Source organism: Taurulus bubalis (genome assembly GCF_910589615.1).
Source record: "Taurulus bubalis genome assembly, chromosome: 11".
Taxonomy (NCBI): domain Eukaryota; kingdom Metazoa; phylum Chordata; class Actinopteri; order Perciformes; family Cottidae; genus Taurulus; species Taurulus bubalis.
The window spans coordinates 21,468,204-21,489,866 of record NC_136599.1 but is presented as its reverse complement, the minus strand read 5'-3'; the positions used below and the strand labels follow the sequence as shown (position 1 = coordinate 21,489,866).

General features: G+C 43.1%; 3 protein-coding genes across 6 annotated transcripts; 1 reads left to right on the top strand and 2 right to left on the bottom strand.

Annotated features, from left to right (window-relative positions):
* Positions 1-839: 839 nt before the first annotated feature.
* On the bottom strand, positions 840-5,842 carry szrd1 (SUZ RNA binding domain containing 1; the record flags this gene model as incomplete). Its single annotated transcript, XM_079225979.1, has 4 exons — positions 840-2,965; positions 3,828-4,097; positions 4,510-4,559; positions 5,795-5,842. The coding sequence occupies 4 exons, from the start codon at positions 5,840-5,842 to the stop codon at positions 2,854-2,856; spliced, it is 480 nt and encodes a 159-aa protein (XP_079082105.1). The 3' UTR covers positions 840-2,853.
* Positions 5,843-7,674: 1,832 nt separating this feature from the next.
* smim1 (small integral membrane protein 1) lies at positions 7,675-8,222 on the bottom strand (the record flags this gene model as incomplete). Its single annotated transcript, XM_079225874.1, has 2 exons — positions 7,675-7,798; positions 8,128-8,222. The coding sequence occupies 2 exons, from the start codon at positions 8,220-8,222 to the stop codon at positions 7,675-7,677; spliced, it is 219 nt and encodes a 72-aa protein (XP_079082000.1).
* Positions 8,223-9,399: 1,177 nt separating this feature from the next.
* Positions 9,400-20,900, top strand: cdk11b (cyclin dependent kinase 11B). Of its 4 annotated transcripts, none has more exons than XM_079226571.1 (20): positions 9,400-9,420; positions 10,331-10,461; positions 10,996-11,111; positions 11,380-11,507; positions 11,592-11,736; positions 12,346-12,482; positions 12,819-12,944; positions 13,380-13,478; positions 13,629-13,748; positions 13,851-13,925; positions 14,431-14,690; positions 14,794-14,884; positions 14,966-15,087; positions 15,183-15,288; positions 15,428-15,549; positions 16,321-16,428; positions 16,745-16,861; positions 17,858-18,006; positions 19,593-19,782; positions 20,300-20,900. In XM_079226571.1, the coding sequence occupies exons 2-20, from the start codon at positions 10,351-10,353 to the stop codon at positions 20,393-20,395; spliced, it is 2,418 nt and encodes an 805-aa protein (XP_079082697.1). In that variant the 5' UTR covers positions 9,400-9,420; positions 10,331-10,350; the 3' UTR covers positions 20,396-20,900. The 4 variants fall into 4 exon arrangements, with proteins under 4 accessions (XP_079082697.1, XP_079082695.1, XP_079082696.1 ...); XM_079226569.1 differs by having other exon boundaries at positions 12,307-12,482; XM_079226570.1 differs by having other exon boundaries at positions 10,972-11,111.
* The last annotated feature ends 763 nt before the right edge of the window (positions 20,901-21,663 follow it).

Sequence of the window (21,663 nt, the reverse complement as noted above, 5' to 3'; positions counted from 1 at the left end):
ATTCAGAAAATGGTTTGTGGGTTTGCCGTGCGATTTGAAATATAAAGGGGCAGCGAAACTCAATGGATTTCCCCCTTCCTCTCTGTACCCAGCGTCATGTGTGCCTGTGAAAGGGTATTTTATAAAGCAGGCGAAATAGTCTCAAAAAGCTCAGCACTGTGGAAAAGTTCTTATTTTTACTTCAAAAATTGGACACATCAACATGGACTAACGGAGCCGAGGCTCGAAACACCGATCCTCTGACTGAAAGTCGGATATTCTAACCACTGACCCACAGTCACATCACAACCCTCTCACAATTTGTTTCGAGTTTTGATTTTGACCCCGCCATTATATCATAAAGATAGACACAATATTAATGAGTTAATAATTGATGTATTGGTGTCACAAACATAATGTATTCAATGTAAAGCTTCACACACCAAAGCCATGGTGTCGTTATGATCACTCTGCCTGTTTTACATTTATTGTCCACTTGGTGGCGCAGTAGAGCAAATGAAGCTACATGAAGCTCCGGCCCATGAGCGAACCATTTGGATAGAAAGCTTCAATGCTTCAGGAAGCTTCATCTCGCCATCACTAGTTTGCATGTTAAAGCCCATAGTCACTATAGCCAAATTACAAAAAAGAATAATTTAATCTGACCGTTGCATGGCAGTTAGGGTGGATTTGAGATTTCATACAGCAGTGCAATAGTCTGAATGGAATTTAAATGTGTTACTTTGGTTAATCAGTGTTCATTGGAAGTACTTTCAACCGGTTAATGTTCCCTTTTGAGATGCACATGAGCCTCTCTGGACAAAGTAATAAAAATGCATCACAAAATAAAATACTTTAGTTCTTTTTGCAAATCATTTTATTAAGTCAGTATTTACAGGCAGTTTGAGTTCTCGCTCAAAGCTCAGCTAAATCCATCTGTCGCCTGTTCTGCTGCTTTATTTCCTGAACTGAAATCTCTTGCGAATTCTCCCCTCGGATGGATTCAATTACTTTGACAGACGGTAACAAAAAAAAAAAAAAAAAAAAATCAATCGGAGTAAAGACGTGATACAGGAGGCACGAGCTGAATTCCACCCTTTTATAATAAGAGCTTTTCTATTGATGTGCACCACTGAATATGGCTTTATTGAGCTCTCATCTACTGGGCACAATGGTCCTGCTCATACAGGCAGTCTCTACCTCTCTGGCTCAAACAGCTGCGTATCCACTCTCCATGTTCCAGTTCAGCAGAGGACCGTCAGTTAGCCAACAATCACACGGGGTGAAGTCACCGTTTCCGACCAAGTTGCCAACAGTCAGACAAAAAAAACAACCGGCATTCATTCATCTTGGGACGAGGACATCGTTTCAGTTACATCTCGCTGTGTAGCACTGCTTCTCACAAAAGTGCCAAAAATACGGAAATTTGCTGTTTTTGAAGCAATCGAAAACCCACTGGAAAAATACAATCTTAGTTCATTTCATTCACGCGCACCTGAGTTTCCTACGTACTGCACGTCAGCGAGAGACATGAAGAAACGAGGGCGCCGCTGACGAGGTGGGGATATGACGGAGGCCTGTGGAGTACAGCAGTAAATTCATCCACCTAACTGACCCTACCTCGAGTTGCTGCCAACACCACCTTCACACTGACATCTGAATTAACATTTTAAAATATATATTTAGAGTGTGTGTGTGTGTGTACACACACACGTTGATTTTAAAATGGGATTTTGGTTCATTTCGATTAAAATACTGCTCCGACATTGCTACTATCTCATACAAAAAGGCAGAAAAGCTACTTAAAAACAGACATATCCGGAATCTCCTTTTTATGTCTTTTTTGCTTTTACTATTTAAATAGAAATAATGATGCGACGGCCTAAGGAAGACAGCTGAAAAAGCTTATTTAAAAAACAAAAACAAGAGGAACCGTAAACAGATATACAACTTGACCCTCAACCGCAGCTTTTAAAAACAAATGGTAACATACATATTAGGGGTGCACTGATAATGCTAACTACAGGGCGGGTACAAGTTAAGTACTCAGCTTTGGTGGCGAGTTTCCAGAGGCAGACCTGACGCCACAAGCTGCAGCCCAAGATGTCAAACCAAAACAAAGTGTTTTTTAAGAATATTTTACCACCAAACAAAGATGAAAAATATGAATGATTCCTATTTCATTAACACTGCAGATGCTGCTCAAAATGAATACTGTTCAAATGAACCGGTTCTTGGTGGTGTATGTATAATGTAAAGCATGTACATCTGTACTCTAGATATCAGAGCATCCCTAGTATAGATAATGAAAGAGAAGCCAGAAAAAAAAAAAAAAAATGATGCGAGCCAACATCTGAAAATTAAAAACATGGATGTAAAAGGTGTGACAGGTGATGTCTGGTATTATTACTGGGGAGAGGCTGCTGCCCGATTACCAGCTCATCTCATTTTGCTATGGCCCGTCCCTTCTACTCCTCTCTGCCATCCTTTGTCCAAGTCTTTGCTTCTGCCTCGTAGCCGCCCTGAGACAGAGCTGCTGGGCACTGGAGGAGGAGAGCGATGGAGCCGAAGGGGCGTCTCTTAAAGGGATCATCACAGTGAGTCCAGAAGATGTCCATTATCACAGTGTCAAACAGACTGGAGTGAGGAGAGAAGAGAGCACATTTCCATTCGACTTCCTCCTTGAGTTCCACAAGACCGCCAGTGGGAAGTGTCGGGCAGCAGTGCAGCTGCACTCGCAGCCCGCTCAATATATAATGGAACTGAAGGAGGAAAGTTTTTCAGAATCCATTGCTGACGTTGCTCTCTGGTGACCCTTAATATCTCTCTCTTTCTCTCTCCCCCCTCAATGGCTGGGCGACCCCAGGGCCCCGCTTATCTGTGCTGTCGGAAACCTTGGGTGCCGTCTGGGCCGGCTGGCTGCCGGACAGTGTGATTGTTTGATCGGGTGTCCTCTGAAGGCGATGTAGAGTTATTGCGACCGGCCCTGGAAGAAAATCAGACCAACCGGGAAGACATTAGCAACAGCAGCCTTTTAGACGCGCCACTTGCTGCCGGACATAAACGGCTCACAACTACTTTCCGCACCGTTCTTGTTTGCAATGGATGTTTTTCTCCTGAACTACCCTAATTAAAAGATTCCTGTATTCTCACAAAGGAAGAAAAAAAATCTCCACGTGATATTAATTATATGGTTCCCTCTTGGTTTTAGGGAGCTGGCTTCAAGATGGTGTTTGTAGTTTTTCGTTGTGTCCATTCTTTATTCAAATCCAACTGAGGACAAATTCAAATAACGTCCTCTTGTTCAATTTAATAAATTATGTACTATTATCGAGAACGTCAATCAATTTCTGCAAAGCTGCAGACAGCTTTCTGTCATTATCGTTAGGCTCCACCTCCTGTCAATCAAAATCAAGCCAAAAGAAACAGATGCTTATTTATACAGTAGTGTTTACATAGTTTTTTCTCCATCCAATCCAAGATTTAAGTCTAAAAGTAGCACAGATCCAACAAAAACATTCTGAATCACAGGTCAAATCAAGTTGAAAATAAAATAAACCCTTTGATTTTGGAATAAGAGTAATAGATGGCACTGTGATAAACACATTTCATTGATAAACAACCAAAGTATGTTAATTACTGGACTCAAGGTGGATGAGACTCAAATAATGCCTATTCCTTTGCCGTCTCTCTCTCTCCCAATTGGATACTTGGCTCACAAAAAGTAAAACACAGTCTTCAGCAAAACGAACGACACTAAACGCACATGCCCTGCAGCAACGTGTTATTAGGCTGCGAGTAAAACCGTTGGGGGAAAAAAAAATAAAATAATATTTGTGGATTGTTACCGGTCAGGGTTGGGTTTGTCCTGAGGAGTCTCATCTGGGCAGGCGCTGCCTAGTATTCTTTTCCTGGCCTCGGCGTACTCTGCCTCGCGCTGAGCCAAAGACTTGACCTGTGGCGTGGGCCTGTTCGGATTGAAGGGTGAGCCCAACGACCCATTGCTTGTAGGCCGCTTCAAAATGCGTATCTGAGGTGGCGGCACCGCTGGTAGAGAGTCGTCCTGTATCACCATGGTCGTATTCAGTGGAGATCGGGAGGAATTGTTACTGGACTCCCTAGAAGCAAACCCACAGCAGGGGGGGCGGTGTCAATAACAGCTTAGATGGCCAAAAGACTTCCAAAATACATACTTGGTACAGCATTTTGAATAATTAGGATACACACTACCATTGAGGTCACTTTAAAAATGTACAAATGGATGAAATATTGGAATAACTTAAGTGGACCGAATTTGTGCTTCCCAAAAAAAGTAATTGGCTCTTGGCCGAACACCTGTATGGTAAGCTGGAGTGACTTTTAAAATCACTGGTACACACCTGAACAAAAGTATTTTGTCTAGGTGTGTACTTTTACAAATAAGCAAGACACATAGCAAAACAGCATAGTTCTGAAGACAAATCGATGCAATTGTTTAAAACAGAGTCACAAATGTGGGCCATGTTTTCGTCTACCTTTAAAATGCCTTACTTTTCTTTCTGGCTGATCCTTAGCTTCTCTTCTAACCGTTTTTCCATTTCCTGTTGAGTGAAAAGAAAATAGTGCAAACATGTATTTATGAAAAACAACATGGTCCGACTGATTTTTGGGCAGAGAGAAAAGTGCGGCAAGAAGCGAGCAAGTCGGAGAGCGGACGGAGGGCAGGTTTCGGTTACAAGCTATTTATACACGTGCAGGACCGCTGCAGAGGTAACGCAACGTGCTCGTATAGCCGCATGACGTAGCCAGTGAAAATTGTTCATTAAAAAGGTTTGATGATGAGCTTGTTTTACGAACTTAAATGTTATTTTTTTTGGTAATGTGAACTTCCAACTCACGAGCGCCGATCGTTCATGTTCATTTCTTCCCGGAGCCACGAGCCAGAGACAGTCCGCCGAACTAACTCCACCGACGGGGGGGCTAATTTGAGCGAAATGTTACCCATTTACAAGTGTGGCGTCATAACTAGCTCGTCCCCAGAGAAGCAGTTGGCAACATGGCCGAAATTATTGCCCCACAACAACTTGAAACAGGAAATCACCAAGTTAATTAGGCAGGCTGACATTATACAGTAGCGCGTGTGGGATATAAACCAGGCGCCCCACGTGAAACTAATCGCACACACTCAGCAAAGTTACTTATCTTGACTTTTTTGACGGAAATGTCGACCGACTCGCTTCACTGCTAGTCGTCGTTCACAGATCGGTTCGTTTCTCGCGGGGAGCAGCGTGAACGTTTACCATTAACGTCTTAAAACGTTCAATATGAGACCAGAGTGCGTCGTGGAAAAGGCTTTGAGTCGTGTGAAACGTTTGTACTTGTGCCGATACGTTAAACCAACATGTAATTAATACAGTGTTCGTGTTAGCTTAGCTTAGCATTAAGCTAAGGGAACTCTTCACTTCGTGGGTTTAGCATCTTGTTCCTTCAACTGGTCCGTTAGCGGGTCGCCGTTCGGCTAATAAGGGGCCGCGTTGATGTCATATCACCAGAAACGAGTTAGAAGTATTAAACATCACTTTGGCTCTTTGACGTCTGTTGGCTAAACGCCACATTAACCTCGCGAGCTAGCTAAACGCTACTTGACGTTAGCTCCGCCAAGTTTCTCGAAGCTAACGCTAGCTTTAGCCACATTGTTGGCCCGTGGGAGCCTTGAACAAACACACAGATAAATCAACGTTACGAGAACTTATAAAAGTCCCCATGGAAATACAAAGAAGTTCGCGACAGTACGTTCGCCTTTAGCTGGTGGGGCATCGTGCCTTTCATTATTTACCCCACTATCGGCGGCTTCTTCCCAACTTTCGGCGACCTCCTCATCCATGTTTCATTTTGCTCAGGCGCGCTGAGCTGGACGTCCTGGGCCACTTCGGGTCCGCCTCTCCACCGTCCGGGCTTTGACATCACGCTGACGGGTTTCCCCGCCGCATGATTGACCCCTCTCCACACAGCTGATTATGAGAGGGACAAAAGTCTCCCACTACGTGTCGGTGAAGTGACAGTGAATACATTAGTTATTTTGTAGGAAAAAGTCAAAGACGCCTTTTGCATCAGACGTGTGAACGACGTTAAACCCAGCGATTGATTCCTTATTTGCTGCAGCCCTCGTCCCTATTTCGGAAAGACAAACGTGAATATTAAAAAAATAGTCGTCAACGTTACATTATAAAAAAGTAAACTAATCATAATTTGGAAAACGATCTACCATCTATCTATTGATTACCTGGATTTGTTAACAGTAGGTAAAGCCATATAGTATAATTGCACGTCTGCTTAATTTCTATATGTATAACTCTGTAAACAGTCTTGACTCGTTGGATTATTCACAGTATAATTTCATGCTATGGCCCATTCTCCCATATACTATTGATATTCTAACTTTGGGGGCAGTATTGGTCAGATTGAGCTCCAACACCAGTGTCGGTGCAGGTTAAACGAATGCATCTGTTTTCAATGATCTGATGAAGTAAGGCAGACCTGCCATTGCATCATACACACATTTCAAACACCTCGGTGGTTTATTGTAATAATTTATATTAAAAAAGAGACAAGCAACAAAGAGACAACAAAGTGCATATTTTTTTATTTACTGGACTCTGTCTTTGAGTGACTGGACCGGTATATGACTACTCACACATAAATGTTGTTTTATTGCTACCGGAGTTATATCTGCTTCCTCATTATCAAAATTGTGTCTTCCGATAAGAGAGGAATCAAACACTGTGACCGATTTCACTGTACAGATCAGACAGAAGACTCAAGATTTGTTTTTTGAAGGTCACAAGTTGAACCAGCCTGTAGACCTGTAAAGGTGTCCTAGACACTCTGATCACTCACGGTCAGTGTAATTCGAATACTTTGTTCATCTAAAGTTTAAGCAGTCCGAGTGAGTGAAATCCAGCTGATATCTTAAATTTACAGCCTTTAAAAAAAGTCACTCGTTTGTGTTTTCCCATCGAGCCGCAGTGGAAGATGGACATGAAATACAGATATAGCCTTTGAGGAAGGTGTTAACGTATTCTTTGATGACCCAGGACCAAACTCTGTTAGTTCAAAAGTCTTATTTTGTAAATCATATTCAAGGTTGTCTGTAATGTGTAGTAGGAAGACCCCGATGAAGGCCACGAGCCAAACAACAAAATATTAGACATGACCTGAATTTTAAAGCTTTAGGTTCGCAAAGGAAATGCAAATAACACACAGACAGACTGTGAACTGAATGGTATGGTGTTTATTTGAAATGCAGGAAGGATATTTCATTGCGGAGCAAATCAATTTAAACAATTCAAAATTGATTGTTTAGGTCTTTTTGTTTAAAAACCTGTTTCCACATTAAGTGTTGAGCTCAAGATTTCATGTTAATGAAGTCAGGATTTCTGTTTGTAATGCGGTTATACAAACAGTTTTAGCGGAAGGATTACAATCATGCATTACGTTGATAAAGACACAACATACTTTGAAGTTCTATGTTGGCTCCTTGCTTGAAGATTCCTTGAATCTTCCTTGAAGATCCTTGAAGATCATCATAATTAAAAATATTTTTAATGCTCAACCAGCTGCACCCTTGACCCTTGCAGCAGGGAAAACCCTCCAATAAGATAAAAGAATAATCCCACTAGTGATCCTAAAGTCAGAGCATGGTGATAGCAGTCAGGGTTAAACACGGTGGACGTAGTATCCTGTCACATATCCTATGACGTAAACGGACACCAGTGCAGCCAAAGCTCCTGCTGCCTTCACTGCGACTCCCAAGCTGCCGTTACACACTCTGTTGTAGATCCTGAGAGAGAGAGAGAGAGAGAGAGAGAGAGATCAACTGTGTTCATATATTTATTTTTTATTTATTTATTATAATATATTTCATTACCTGGTTTCACCACATTGTCACTTCACTTTGATTATACAGGTTTTTACAAAGCTTACTTTCTTATTTTGCATACAAATGGTGTCAGTTTTAAAAGCTCATTTTATATTTTGTGAACTCTGTCAGTTGAGTCCATTCATGTCTCAGTATATAGTTTTATCTTTTTCCACATCTTCATAGTCTCTATAGGTTTGTTCTTCAGTAGCATCAGAAAATCCTCCACAATATGAAAACTTTATGTTGACCTCATCGCAGTAGACTGTGATGCCTCCACGTTCATGTTGATGTTGTCCTCGTTCCAGCGATCATATTGCACGCTGCCGGCATTGTCGGAGTCCATGAGGGAAGTCCTTCCTCTCCTCAGAGGTTTATCTGCTGCCTGGAATCACTGTTCATCCACCGCTACGCCGCTCAGCCTAGACACACAAACTGTCCATTGTTGTAAGGCCTCAGGACTATATGGACCAAAATGGTGTCAAACAATATGTCATCATTATGTGTAGTAAGGATTAGAATCAAAGGTAACTTACTGCTGTCAATTGCTGTCAACTGTTGTCAAAATGCCATAACAAATCTGGTTGCATTGCATCATTTACTTTAATTAAATAAAATATATGTTTTATGTAATATGATATTCAAAAGTAGGTGTCAATGAATATAATATAAGAAATCACATTACATCCCCACATTCAAATACACGTATTTCGTGCTCACCTGTATGAGTCTGACACGCTTAATCTGCCAAGAAAGCTCTGCTGCTCACTTTTATAGCCACGAGTGAGACTGAAGGAGCCTCCTGCTTGGAATGAGACCTTGGTTGTAGTTGGTGTGTTCACTGAGGTCAGCCTGTCATAAATCCATTGGTTGTACTCCAGCTTTTCTTATATGACTCTTTCTCAGTGATAAAGGGCCATTAATGCTGCGTGTGGTTTGTTGGTCTCCGGTTTCACCACATCCTGTGCCATAAACTGCAAAGCAAAAATACCTTTGTGTTGCAGATTTTCATGATACTATCTTCCCTGTATGAACGTGTAGTGCTACCATTTGTGAAATTCACAGGCATAAGGAAATTTCTGGGTTTTTGAGTGAGCAATATTTTTGTATTTCCACAAAAATGATTTAACTATGAAACAGGTGTTCGGAGACGATTTACAATTTTCCCTTGAACACTTTGAGTCTTTAAAGGAACTTCCGAGCACCTTTGATATACAGTCTTTGAAGTTGACAAGGAACAATGTAATTTAACAAAGAGTAATTGAACTATTCCTCAATAAAACCCAGAAGTGTGATGAAGAGATTCTTTCTAACCCACAGCAAACTATTCTTTAAAACAAAGTGGAAAGTACACAGTATCTTACTACAAGGATTGATGTGTTTTTTTCATGAACTGTATAAAATCATTTTTGATCTACTAAAACATTATTGTTATGCTATGTTATAATGGTAAAATTGTGTCGTTGTTTCCCGTCGGACCTTTTACAGCCGTTACTCTCGCCTCAGACTTCCGGTGTGCCATAATACCGCTGCGCATACATCAGGTTTGTTTAACCATTTCACCTGCTCGCTGGTTAATGTCACCCTTTTCTGTACATATGGCTTTAAGTACAGCTCCGGACACGGCCACAGGTTCTTCAGTTTATTGCTCTGCCCGCTGTACTAACTATTCCCGTTAAAATCACGTAATTAGCTACAGAAGTTGTTTAGCAACAGTCGACCATGCTAGTTGTTCCGAGCTAACGTTTACTAGCTAATGTGTTAGCACCAACCGCTGGACTCCCTCAGCAGTTTAAAGTAATACGTAATCCCCTCATCTTCATTTTCGCTGAATGTGCGGCCACATTGGCGCCTTACAAATCATCCACTGCTTTGTTAAACCACAACGTTGAACCAGCGGGCTAACGTTAGCTACGTCTCCACTGACCTGTTGACGTCGGCTCCCTGCTCGCGAGCTAGCTGGTGCGCTGCAACGTCTAGCTAGCTAGTGAACTTTAGCTTCACACAAATAACGCGATGAGGCTTGTTGTTGTCGTTCATTGTTGATTGTCTCGTCTAATGTTATGCACCTTCCGCCAAGAAAAAAATCCTCGTTTGTGTAAACATTCCTGGCAAATAAATGGTTCTGATTCGGATCTGAACAAATATCCTCTTTTAGTTGAAGGTCTTAATGTCACTCTAAGGTTATCTTACAACTGCTGATTTAAATCGATGCCATCTTGAATGTTATCTTAAATCTGTGATAATGTATTGTATTGACAAGCTGCATGATTCTAGTTATAACACTTGTGTTCAATGATTATAGATTAAAAAAACATGACCGACAAGTGACGGACGCTTCCCTGTCATGGCTCTATTATAACTGTATTAGTCCAGTTCACTTCAAATGAAGCTGAATTGAAATTACATATAATAAATGTATGTGTCTTTTGTGTGTGTGTTTGTGTGGAGCAGGCGGTGGAGAGTGGACGCTGATGGGGGACGAAAAGGGAACCTGGAAAGTAAAAACTCTTGACGAAATCCTACAGGAGAAAAAACGCAGAAGAGAATTAGAAGAGAGAACAGATCCCAAGCGCCAGAAAAATGTAAAGTATCCCAAATTTTATGGAAATCCCATGTGACCCCTACATTGTAAATGATTGGAAAGGGCGATTGTGTAATACATGTAGTCTTTTTTTTTAATATATATATATATATATATATATATATATATATATATATATATGTATGTGTATATATATATATATATATATATATACATATACATACTTATTCAGACTACATTTACATTTTATTCTTGGTAATTCTTTAATTCTAAGATGTATAAATATGTGTGATTGGTTTCTCAACTTTATTGTAAAAGAGTTTAATAATTCATTCTCTAAATACTGATTCAAGCACATTGAAACAGTTCTAGTGGGAATGATACATATATTTGATGTATTAATATATATTTTTAAAGACATTGAGTAGTGTTGGCTACATTCCAAATAGGCTGGTAATTGTTTTCCTTATCTGAGGGCATTTTGGGCAGTTTGGGAGGGAAGCAGTCACAAGAAATACAATTTATACAATGCCTACTATGTCTTGCACAGTTCACACAGGCCCTTGTTCCCCAGTCGGATGATCGGGAAGCCAAACGAGATACTCCGGAGGAAGGAGAACTACGGGATCAAAAGATGGAAATAACAATTCGTAATTCCCCGTACACACGGGAGGACTCGACAGAGGACAGGTATTTAAAACCGTAAGAAACAAACGAGTGTATTTTTACGGCGGAAGTAGTAGACATGTAATAATTAAGGATTCAAGGATCATTTATTGTCATTATGCAACACAGGGGTGTACAAAGAAATGCAGTTGTAGCCCATTTGCAACACAAGAAAAACATGTCAACAAAACAAAAAACGCCGAAGTATGTATGTTATGGTTTTAAAATGTGATGCAACACGATGTCACTGACGCTTTTAGAGTCTCAGAGTGTTTTCTTTACATTCACACAGGGGCGAGGAAGATGAATCATTAGCCATCAAGCCTCCACAGCAAATAGCAAGAAAAGACAAGTCTCACCACAGAAAGGAAGAGAAGAGAAAAGATAAAAGACGTCATCGCAGTAACTCCGCAGAAGGAGGTGTGGAAGTGCGGCTTAATAACATAACATTTTGTAGCTGAATACAAAATGTTTGCTTCCACTTATGTCTTTTTACTTCTACAGTAGGGAAACAAGTGCGACCCAAAGACAAAGAAAAAGAGCGAGAGAACGAGCGCCGGAAGCGCCAGTGGGAGGAAGACAAAGCCCGGCGTGACTGGGAGAGGCAGAAACGGAGAGAACAGGCCAGAGCGCATTCACGGAGAGAAAGGTGAGCACCGGCATTATATCTTACATTAAATAATGCACAGAAGTATTTATTCTCTGGATTTCCACTTGAGTTTATTCACTATACATGTTTTTAAAAGTCTGTTTTGTTGGAGTATGTATTCAAGTTGCCAGCATATTAAAGCCTTTGAGCAACATGAAATACATTTATTTTCTTTTTCCTTCAAATCTATAGTTTCGGTGCTCTAGTTGTCCGTGTAAATGTGATGTACTGTACAAAGTATCTGAATTGACACAACAGTAATTGTTTATAAATCAACATATTATTTTGACTTTTCTCTCAAGTGCAGGTTGTAAGATTGTAGATGTGTTTTCTTTTATAAGCAATTTATTATCAAGTGTAAAGTATGTAAATAATGCAGCCTCAAGTGGAACTCAACAGACACATTTGAGTTATGTTACTGCAATATATCAGTCATTGAGTTCAACTGTGATATGACAAAGCACTGCTGCAGCCACTAACTAACTGTATGTTTGAGTAGAACACACTTTCACAACCCAGACTCCAAATAAACAAGCATTGACGAGATTGGGCTTTTGGTTGTCTGGACAGACCCCGATTGGATTCTCCTGGGTTTTTTTTGGACCACAGGGACCGGCTGGAACAGCTGGAGCGCCAGCGCGAACGAGACCGAAAGCTCCGCGAACAGCAGAAAGAGCAACGTGAGCTGAAGGAGCGGGAGAGGAGGGCCGAGGAGCGGCGCAAAGAGCGAGATGGTCGACGAGAAGGTCGGTGAAGGAACATAAACACCTGCTGGACATTTTTTTCCCCATCTTTGATGAAGCCAGGCTAGCGCTTTCCCTCTGCCTGCAGTCTTTAAGCTAAGCTAGGCTAAACATGTCCCAATTTCAGCTTCGTAGTTGCCATACAGACATACGATTTGATATTTATCTGCTCATGCCACTCTGCAAAAAGAAAGCAAATAATATTGCCAAGAATGTTCCAACAATTTCTCAAAGCTCAAAATCCCAAACAGCCCAGTCCCATTGCCAGTCATGAAGATTGTTGTGGACTGTGGTGCTACACCTGCGGCATTGACTAATAAGAGACTGTCCTGTCCACAGTGCCGTCCCACCATCGGATGCTACCGGATGAGTATGGCGACAAGCCAAAACAAAGCCACCACAGCCGAAGTCCCACCCGCATTCCCCGGGACAGATCTGACCTCAGCGAACCACGGAAAAGTGCACGTGAGTTTATACATTTATTTATTCGATTTTCACAGTTTCTAAAAAGAAATGTCTATTTGAGTTTATTATGTAATGTATTATATTTATGATCAACTGCGCACTGTCTCAATTTCCCCAAGATCATGATTGTTTCAGCTCAGGCTGTCTTTGCCAGATTATTTCTACACGATTATAGTGGCCCAAATTATTCACCATAACAATATTGCCACAATATCTGGAGAAAATAAGAAAAAAGACTGTCAGTTAAATTAATCTTTACTTTTGTTTATTGCGCGTTTTGTCTTTTGTTTATTTTGGCAAAGGAATAAAACAAATACGAGTGTAGGAATGTGGAGTAATCATGTCACAGGTCTATTTGTGTATTATCAATATTTAATTTTTCACAGTTATCAAACCCCTAGTTTCAGCGTAACTCACACTGCGTTTTGTCTGCAGCGTCGAAGGAGGAGAAGCCAGAGGGCAAAGACCTGCTCGCAGACCTCCAGGACATTAGTGACAGCGAAAGGAAGACCAGCTCAGGAGGATCCTCCATCGGTAAAGGGTTATAAAACCTACAGACATGACCATGATACATAATTAACACATATCAAGGGATAAACCCTGTGGGAAGGCCTGCCTTCTTTAGTACATGGTCACCTCTCATGATAATTAGACTCAAAACTGCATCTCATTCACCTCTTCTAGCATCAGGATCAGGCTCCGAAGAAGACGACGACAACGACGAGGAGTCCAGCAGCCAGACCGAGGGTGAAGAAGAGGAAGGGGAGTCCGTTTCGGGCTCGGGAAGGTCGGAGCAGAGCGCAGGTAAAACTGTCGAAAACTGCTCCCCTGCTGCGGCTTCTGCCGCTGAGTCAGGTCCAGTTACTCCGCATCACGGGTTTAACTCTGTGGCTTCCACCATTTCAGAGGACGTGAGTGAGGACGAGCAGTCAGTGGAGGAATTTGAGGACGAGAGAGAAAATGGAAATCACATACCTGCAGGTAGGTCAACATGCCACCTGTGTTTCCAATTCTGAGATTGTTTCCTGAACTTTTAAAGTCATCATCCATGGGCACATTTGCGAAGCTACTCTCATGCTTCAAATGGCGTGAAGCTCGGCTGAATTGTAGATATTGGCTTTGAGTGTTGTTAAAACATTTTCGTGTAAACAGTTTATGTCTGGGAAACCACTTTAGAAGGAAGAGCTGTGTGGCCAGTGGAGAGAGTGCCTACATAGCAGTTGGGGCAGTAAAAGCTTGGCTTTGTCTGCTAAATATCTGGGAGTTCATTTATAATTATTCTCTCGGAGGTTAATAAAATGCCTTTCACAGGATTTATCTCTGCAAGGTTCTGAAAGGCGCAATCTGTGGTGCAAGTATAGATCCTATAACGTTTTTATTTTTCATGCTAAAAGTGTTGCTGGGGTTTTGACCTCTACATGCCCAAATTCTCGCAACTCAAATTGCACTTACCAACACTGAGCTGATTTCCCGCTTCGCCTCACAGTGCCGGAGTCCCGCTTCGATCACGACTCCGAGGAGAGCGGCGAGGACATGGAGGGGGGGGAGGAGGAAGAGGATGAGGAGGAGGACGAGGAGGAGGAGGAGGAGGAAGACGAGGATGACGCAGGAGAGGGCGACCCCACTCCTCAATCTCAAACTCATTCTCGCTCCCCCACCCCCGAAGAGAACTACATCCCAGATTCCCCCCCAATTTCACCCGTGGAGCTGAAGAAGGAGCTGCCCAAGTATCTGCCCGCTCTGCAGGTCGGTACCGACGTAACGCTATTGTTCATCCGGCTCAGCTACAAATGTGATGCGAGTCATCAGCATGTCGAGGTCTTCAACCACATTGTGTGTCATTTACCAGGGTTGTCGCAGTGTTGAGGAATTCCAGTGCCTGAACCGAATAGAAGAGGGAACCTACGGTGTGGTGTACAGAGCCAAGGACAAAAAGACGGGTATGAAAACCAAACCCGGAGGGTCCATCTGCTCTTTGCGTGTTTATCGGCGAAACAATGAACGCGCTCTCCTGTTTGCAGATGAAATTGTGGCCTTGAAGAGGTTGAAGATGGAGAAGGAGAAGGAGGGCTTCCCCATCACCTCTTTGAGAGAAATCAACACAATCCTGAAAGCTCAGCACCCAAACATCGTCACAGTGAGGGTGAGAGAACTTGAAAATGACTCATTTGGGTGTTAACATCTTTTATTGTCGAGTGTTGTCGCAAAATCAAACCGCTTGCTTTTACTCTATATTAGGAAATAGTTGTTGGAAGTAACATGGACAAGATCTACATTGTGATGAACTACGTGGAACATGACCTGAAGAGTCTGATGGAAACCATGAAGCAGCCCTTCCTGCCAGGTAAAGGGCCTCTGGTCCGCTTCTGTTGAATGGGATAAAAGTGGTCTACTGCCTTTTGTTTGTTTTCCTTTTTGCACAGCTTCGGCTTTAAACCCTACGCCTCCCAACAGCTCTGTTAACGCGTGGGCCTCTCTTTCAGGTGAAGTAAAGACTCTGATGATTCAGCTGCTGCGAGGTGTCCGACATCTCCACGACAACTGGATTCTCCATCGTGATCTAAAGACGTCCAACCTGCTGCTGAGCCACAAGGGTATCCTCAAGGTACAGTACGCAAACAAACAACAAGGGCTCTCTGGGGTCCGCGAAGGTAGCTCAGGGAGTCCAGTCATTGATGATTGTCAGGGACTAGTTGTTCTGCTCGATATAATCAATATGCAGATAGCCACACATTCCCACTTCTTGGACATGTAGAAAATCATTAATTGGAAGTAGATTAGTCGGTTGGGTTGGAATGCAATAAACATCACAGATTAATGTATTACAGCAATGTAACTGGATATTGGACACAGACCATTGCATGCCACCCATAAATACAGTTCATTACAGGAAATTTAGAATATAGCAGACGGTGTGAACAATGTGGTGTAACTGTGTCAGATTTTCTTTTTTATTTAGTTGTCGCAAGAAAAAAAGCCTAGCCCTTACAGAAAGGAAAATGATATTTCTTTCATGTTTCTTTTTGTATAGAGACTCTTGAAGGGGGTTCTTTTAATCCATCGGGATCTTTTAATCCCAAACTAGCAGCAATACAACACAGCTGCACAAATTGCACACGAATACTAAAAGCCGATTAGAGCATGAATTATTTGGCGAAATGAACGGCAGACATGAGTCTCCACGTGTAAATAAACAAGGTTTTTACAGACATTTGTCAGGTTGAATAGAAACGTTGCCGTATTTGATTTCCTCTGAGACGTCAGGGGATCATGAAATGAACTCTAGTGGAGGAATCCTATTGATGCTGATCGATTGGTCTTTTACCCCAAATTACTTTGACTGGTGTTGACGTGAGCTTACCGTCCCACACTGTAGATTGGTGACTTTGGTTTGGCCCGGGAGTACGGCTCCCCCCTGAAGCCCTACACCCCTGTAGTGGTGACCCTGTGGTACCGATCACCAGAGCTGCTGCTCGGAGCCAAGGTGAGAATTCCACTTCACCCCGTGCCCACACTTCACAGGAACCACATAAAATACCCATGCACGCACAAATATTAAGGCGATGTACTTTGGTTACACCATTTTGAGTTGGTTTACCCAAAGATGTATTCAATCCAAGAGAAGAATAGTTTTTAAGATACCAAATACCACTGAAACGCTATTTGAGTTTTCCAGTGTATAATTTAGAGACGATAGCGGTCCAGCAGCACATCCACTTTGAAAACGTTGAAACTCGCCAGGCAGACTGTCTACTTTGTGTTTCTGCGGACTGCCACTGTGTTTGTTCGTCTCTCCACAGGAGTACTCCACAGCTGTGGACATGTGGTCAGTGGGCTGCATATTTGGCGAGCTCCTCACCCAGAAACCTCTTTTCCCTGGAAAATCTGAAATCGACCAAATTAACAAGGTTTTTAAGGTAAATGCCCTAATTTTCCTTTATAAATTGAAGTAAATCCTCGCCACAGAGGACAAAGCCTTTTGGTTGAGAGGCTGTAAATCTTTTAAGTGTGCTGTCTGTCAGAGGAGGTCAGCATGGAGGTCTGTAGTGCACCACAGGGTGGAGCTGTTGGTAGACTTTAACCCAGCTCAGGAAGTTATTATGTGACTGAGAAAGGGCTCTATATAGAATTTTTTTCATAGAACGGCCGCAAGCAGTCAAGCCCCTTTGGCACAGTGTGATCGTTTTTTCCACTGCACAGCACAGCAAGGTAAAGCCGTTTACCTTAGTGACACATCGGAGGTGTCGCAAACCAGGCTGTCAGATGCTCTGCAGCCATTTTCTGCTCTCCCTGCAACGATATAAACTGAGCAAATGGAGCAAAATGTGTCCATGTCTGGTTGGTTAGACCTGTTTTCTCTCTTGAAGAGCAGTACTGCTTTACGACCATAAAAGTAACCTGCCTGTTCCCAAGTGGAACACTTTATTGTGAAGCTGGAACAGTGGAGGTGTGTGTGCATCAGCAGTAACGCACGGCTCCGACACCTTTTTTGAAAGCAATCTGGAAACGATACAAACGGGAACGCAGAAGTGAAATTAACCTCCGCAGCACAGAAATTCAGGGAAGAGCAACAAAGGAACTGAGAGCAGAACCCTTTTTTTTTTTAACTGAGCGTTCTCTCTGGTTCTCCGGCGCAGACACACAAGTTTAGACGCTGAGGACACAGCTGAGGGGAGGAGACGCTATAACGGGTCGGCCCTGCTTATGATCTGCTTAAAGCATGACAGCTGAGGGAACTGATGTCATTCAGGCCTCCCAAGTCATCCTACAGTCTTTACCAGTTATGAATTGAAGTACTGAAATGTACTTAGGACTGGTTTATTGCCATATCGTCTGTGGTCCATGAATGATTTTGCCAAGGTGGAAATATCTCATATCCATCTCTCCTTGCACTAACAATTTGCTGTCTGTAGGACTTGGGGTCACCCAGTGAGAAGATCTGGCCCGGCTACAACGAGCTGCCCGCTGTGAAGAAGATGACTTTCACAGAGTATCCCTACAACCACCTGCGGAAACGCTTCGGGGCGCTGCTCTCGGATCAAGGCTTTGACCTCATGAACAAGTAGGATTCTTGAGGGCTGTTTTAATTCCACGCACACCGCATTGCACCTCACACGCGCTGCACCAGTCAGTCTGAACTATTCCAACTCTTCTTCTGTATGTGTGTGTGCGACCACGCTCCTGCGGCCTGATGAGTACACAATAGCGTATTTGTTCCAGTAAATTAGAACAATCCAAGCGACTCCCCCAGTGGAAGTTGCCTTGCTTGGACGAACCCATTGTTGCCCTTTCTGAGTACCGTTGCTCTTTCCAGCTCTTCCTAGTCAGTCGGCACGTTTCTGGCGAGCGGACCTAAAACATGACAACGGTAGCGGACTGGTAATTCGTCAGCTTGCCAAAGCAGCAGTTCCCTCACTATGGTGATGCTCCACAGGAAAATGGAAAATGTTCTTGAAAACCCATTTAATACGGAAAATAATTTTCACACAGAGTAATGAGGTTCATACGTCTTTTTTTTTGTTGCACAATCCGTACATCAGCAATGTTTAGCAGCTTCTCGGGTCTCCTGTAGGACCTTTACCCACCCAGAGAGCCTTTAGCCTCCACCTGTAAATGAAAACCGTACAGCTGCAGAGGAGGGCAAAAGCATGTCCACCACGGAGGCCTCGTGGATCACTGGAAGTTTGGCGCCTGTCCAGCGCAGCTGCAACCTTCCAGCTGTCAGAAGACTCACGATGCGTTTACCCAGGGACAGTTTCCTACCTCGGGGGTGGGGGGATCAAGACGTAGAGATAGGCTGTTTTGAAAGGAAGTGAAGGCAGGTTTGTAGTTCAGGCAGGTAGACTTCAGAGCTGTTTGAAATATCACACCCCCCTGTGTAGGAAAGTGTTTGAGGAATGATGGCCTTTTGGTATCCGGAATTTGCTTTATTTACTACTTCAAACTGTAGGACATGTCAAAATGTTGTGAGCCAGATATTATCCCGGACCTCAAGACCCGGAATACTGCTGGTGTATGTCCCAGGTATTAACAGGTCCGTATGGCTCCGTAAGGAGGTGTACGTTCACAGGTACAGGAAGAGCCTGCATTCCTCAACACTGTTGGAGTCAGTCCGTCAACAGACGTAGGATCGTCCAGTCCAGTATTGTCCCGTGTATCAGTCTAATCCCAGCCAGAAACCCCCTCCCAGAGATTCCTTCCGCAATAAAATAAAAAGACAATTTGTTCAGCGAAACCTTTTCACGCTGGTGTTAAATCATTTCTCCCACTCGCACATGGAAGATTCCGATCTGGCACTTTTTGAAAAGCCAATTATCACCATTGAGCAGCTCCCCGTTGTGCCGTGTTGATCCTGTCAAAACCAATTAGGACTCCTCGCACAAACCCAGTGGCCCTTCGGGTCTGGCCTGCATCTTGTGTCCAGATTGCCTGTCTAGATTTAGTTAAGTTAATGCAGCTGATATAAAAAAAATGTGGGGAGTTTTCTTTTTTTTATCATCGCACTACACACAGACGTTTCTGTGAAAAAGAATAAAAGTCCACGCAACAATGTAAGCCTCCTGTTACCCGTGCTTCTGTGTTGAAACGTGTGTGTGTGTGAAGTGCATTGGCATCTCCATATGAACGCGAGCACCGTCTGTTTCCCAGATTCCTCACCTACTGCCCCAGCAAGAGGATTTTATCGGACGAGGGGCTCAAGCACGAGTACTTCCGCGAGACGCCGTTGCCCATCGACCCGTCCATGTTCCCCACCTGGCCAGCCAAGAGTGAGCAGCAGAGGGTGAAGAGAGGCACCAGTCCTCGTCCGCCCGAGGGAGGACTGGGCTATAGTCAACTGGTAAGGACATTAAGCTCCACTTTCTCCATTACATACAGCTACCAGGCTTTCCGAACGGCGTCTATGGTAAATAGATTACAGACCTACAGGCTTCTGCTTTGTGTCCGGGTATTTCCTCCTTGTGTTTTCCATGATGAGCGCCCTTCAGTCCGTAATTTCTTCAGCAGTGGTCCTACCCACCCAGAAGCTTGAGGCCAATGCTTATGTATTTCAATACGAGTTGAATATTTGCCTTTTATCATGCCCAAAAGGTTGGGTTTGTTTATCTCTGCTTTATTCTTCTGGAAAAGCTTGCGCAGCCAACTGGCACATTTAAACTCCACTGAAACCAGGGGGAAAATAAATATGAATAATAAACATGTTCATGCATACTTGTAAGGAAGACTGATTTTCAAAGGGAATCAGTGTTGTGGTGTTCGTTTCTACAATAAATATGTAAAAAATGAAACTGCAGGATATCAGAAGAGCGACTGCGGTCCTAACCCACGAATTAACTTCGTTTCCATAACCTCTTCAGGCCGGCGACGATGACCTAAAAGACACGGGCTTCCACCTGACGACCAGCAACCAGGGAGTGTCTGCAGTCGGTCCAGGATTCAGCCTCAAGTTCTGAGCCCAAAGCTGCAGGACGCCTGGCGGTCTAACTGAGAGAGCGAGAGCAAAGAGATCTGGGACTTGTCGTTCCTTTTTGGAATCGGGACGGTGTCACTGGTATACAGCTATGAACCAGATGAACATCTGAACATTTGCAACTGTTACCAGGATAGTCAGGACTGTCTCACAGCAAGACTTGGTGGCTCCAACGTGTTGAATCTTCAGAATTGTCGCTTCTTTGTCGAACTTTCGGCTTCTCTAACGTTTTTTTTAAATGTGACCATTCTAGCTTTTAAAGAGGAGACTCGACCATACATCTGTTAGAAGTTTAGCTCTCATGTTTGACTTTTGTTTTATTTTCCCTTTTTATATGTCATGAGAGAGGAGCAGATTTTCTAAATGGTTGGTATTTCCTGGCTGCCTGAGCTACTGTATAATGATGCAGCATTGGCTGTGTTTTCCATCCAGCATTATGCGAGAAGTTTACTTAGGACTGTCAATGTCACTTGATGGCGGGGGAAGAGATGATGTTTTTGTAAGAAATAAAGTTTCAAACTTTGTTTTGTCTGCCGTTTTCCCTATATTTATAAACTGTCCAACTTATGCAAACACAACCGCACAGTGCCAGAGGAGGAAAAAAAAGGGAAGTCGAGCCTTTAAAAAAAAGAAATTTAAAAAATGCAGCCTTGAACCCAACTTGGTAGTCGCTGTCCAAAAGTGATGTCATTCTTTGCACTGCACACTTCGTCTCAGTACTTTGTTCTTTCAGGGGGAAAAGAGGCCCAGACTTTGCTCTGCTGTTGTTTTATATGGCTCTGCGACTTCAGAACCAAACCAATAAATTATTTTGATTTTGAGCCGAAGACAAACAAACAGCATAGTGCGCTCTGTCTCTTGTACCCAGTGTAAAGCGTCTGAGTATCTAGTAAAGCGCTATATAAGTTTGAATTATTATTATTATTATTTTATTCCCATCGAGACCTACTACCTATCCCCCACCGGAGCCCTAATGCAGGGTGTCACACCGGATGTGTGTTGAATAAGCTGCTCGTGGAGCTGACGGCTCGCTCTCTGGAGGCAGGCCGCTGGCTTCATATGCGGCTTCAGGCCCAAATGCTTCCGAAGGATGTCGACCACATCGCTTCCTCCGGCTTAAGTCGTTTTAGTTTGGTCGGTGTGTGAATTAGCCAAAAGGCATGAGTCAAAGCAATGGCTCCTGTAAATTGTTCAGACCCCTAAACAAAGATACTTTTAGGGAACATGGATGTTTTCTTTGGATGACACTTC

What these genes read in the sequence shown, in the direction of transcription:
- cdk11b (XM_079226568.1), top strand. Translation starts at nt 10,351, where the DNA reads ATGGGGGACGAAAAGGGAACCTGGAAAGTAAAAACTCTTGACGAAATC. An exon ending in ATCCCAAGCGCCAGAAAAAT is followed by an intron (nt 10,462 to 10,971) that starts GTAAAGTATCCC and finishes TGTCTTGCACAG; the next exon opens with TTCACACAGGCCCTTGTTCC. An exon ending in CTCAGGAGGATCCTCCATCG is followed by an intron (nt 13,479 to 13,628) that starts GTAAAGGGTTAT and finishes CACCTCTTCTAG; the next exon opens with CATCAGGATCAGGCTCCGAA.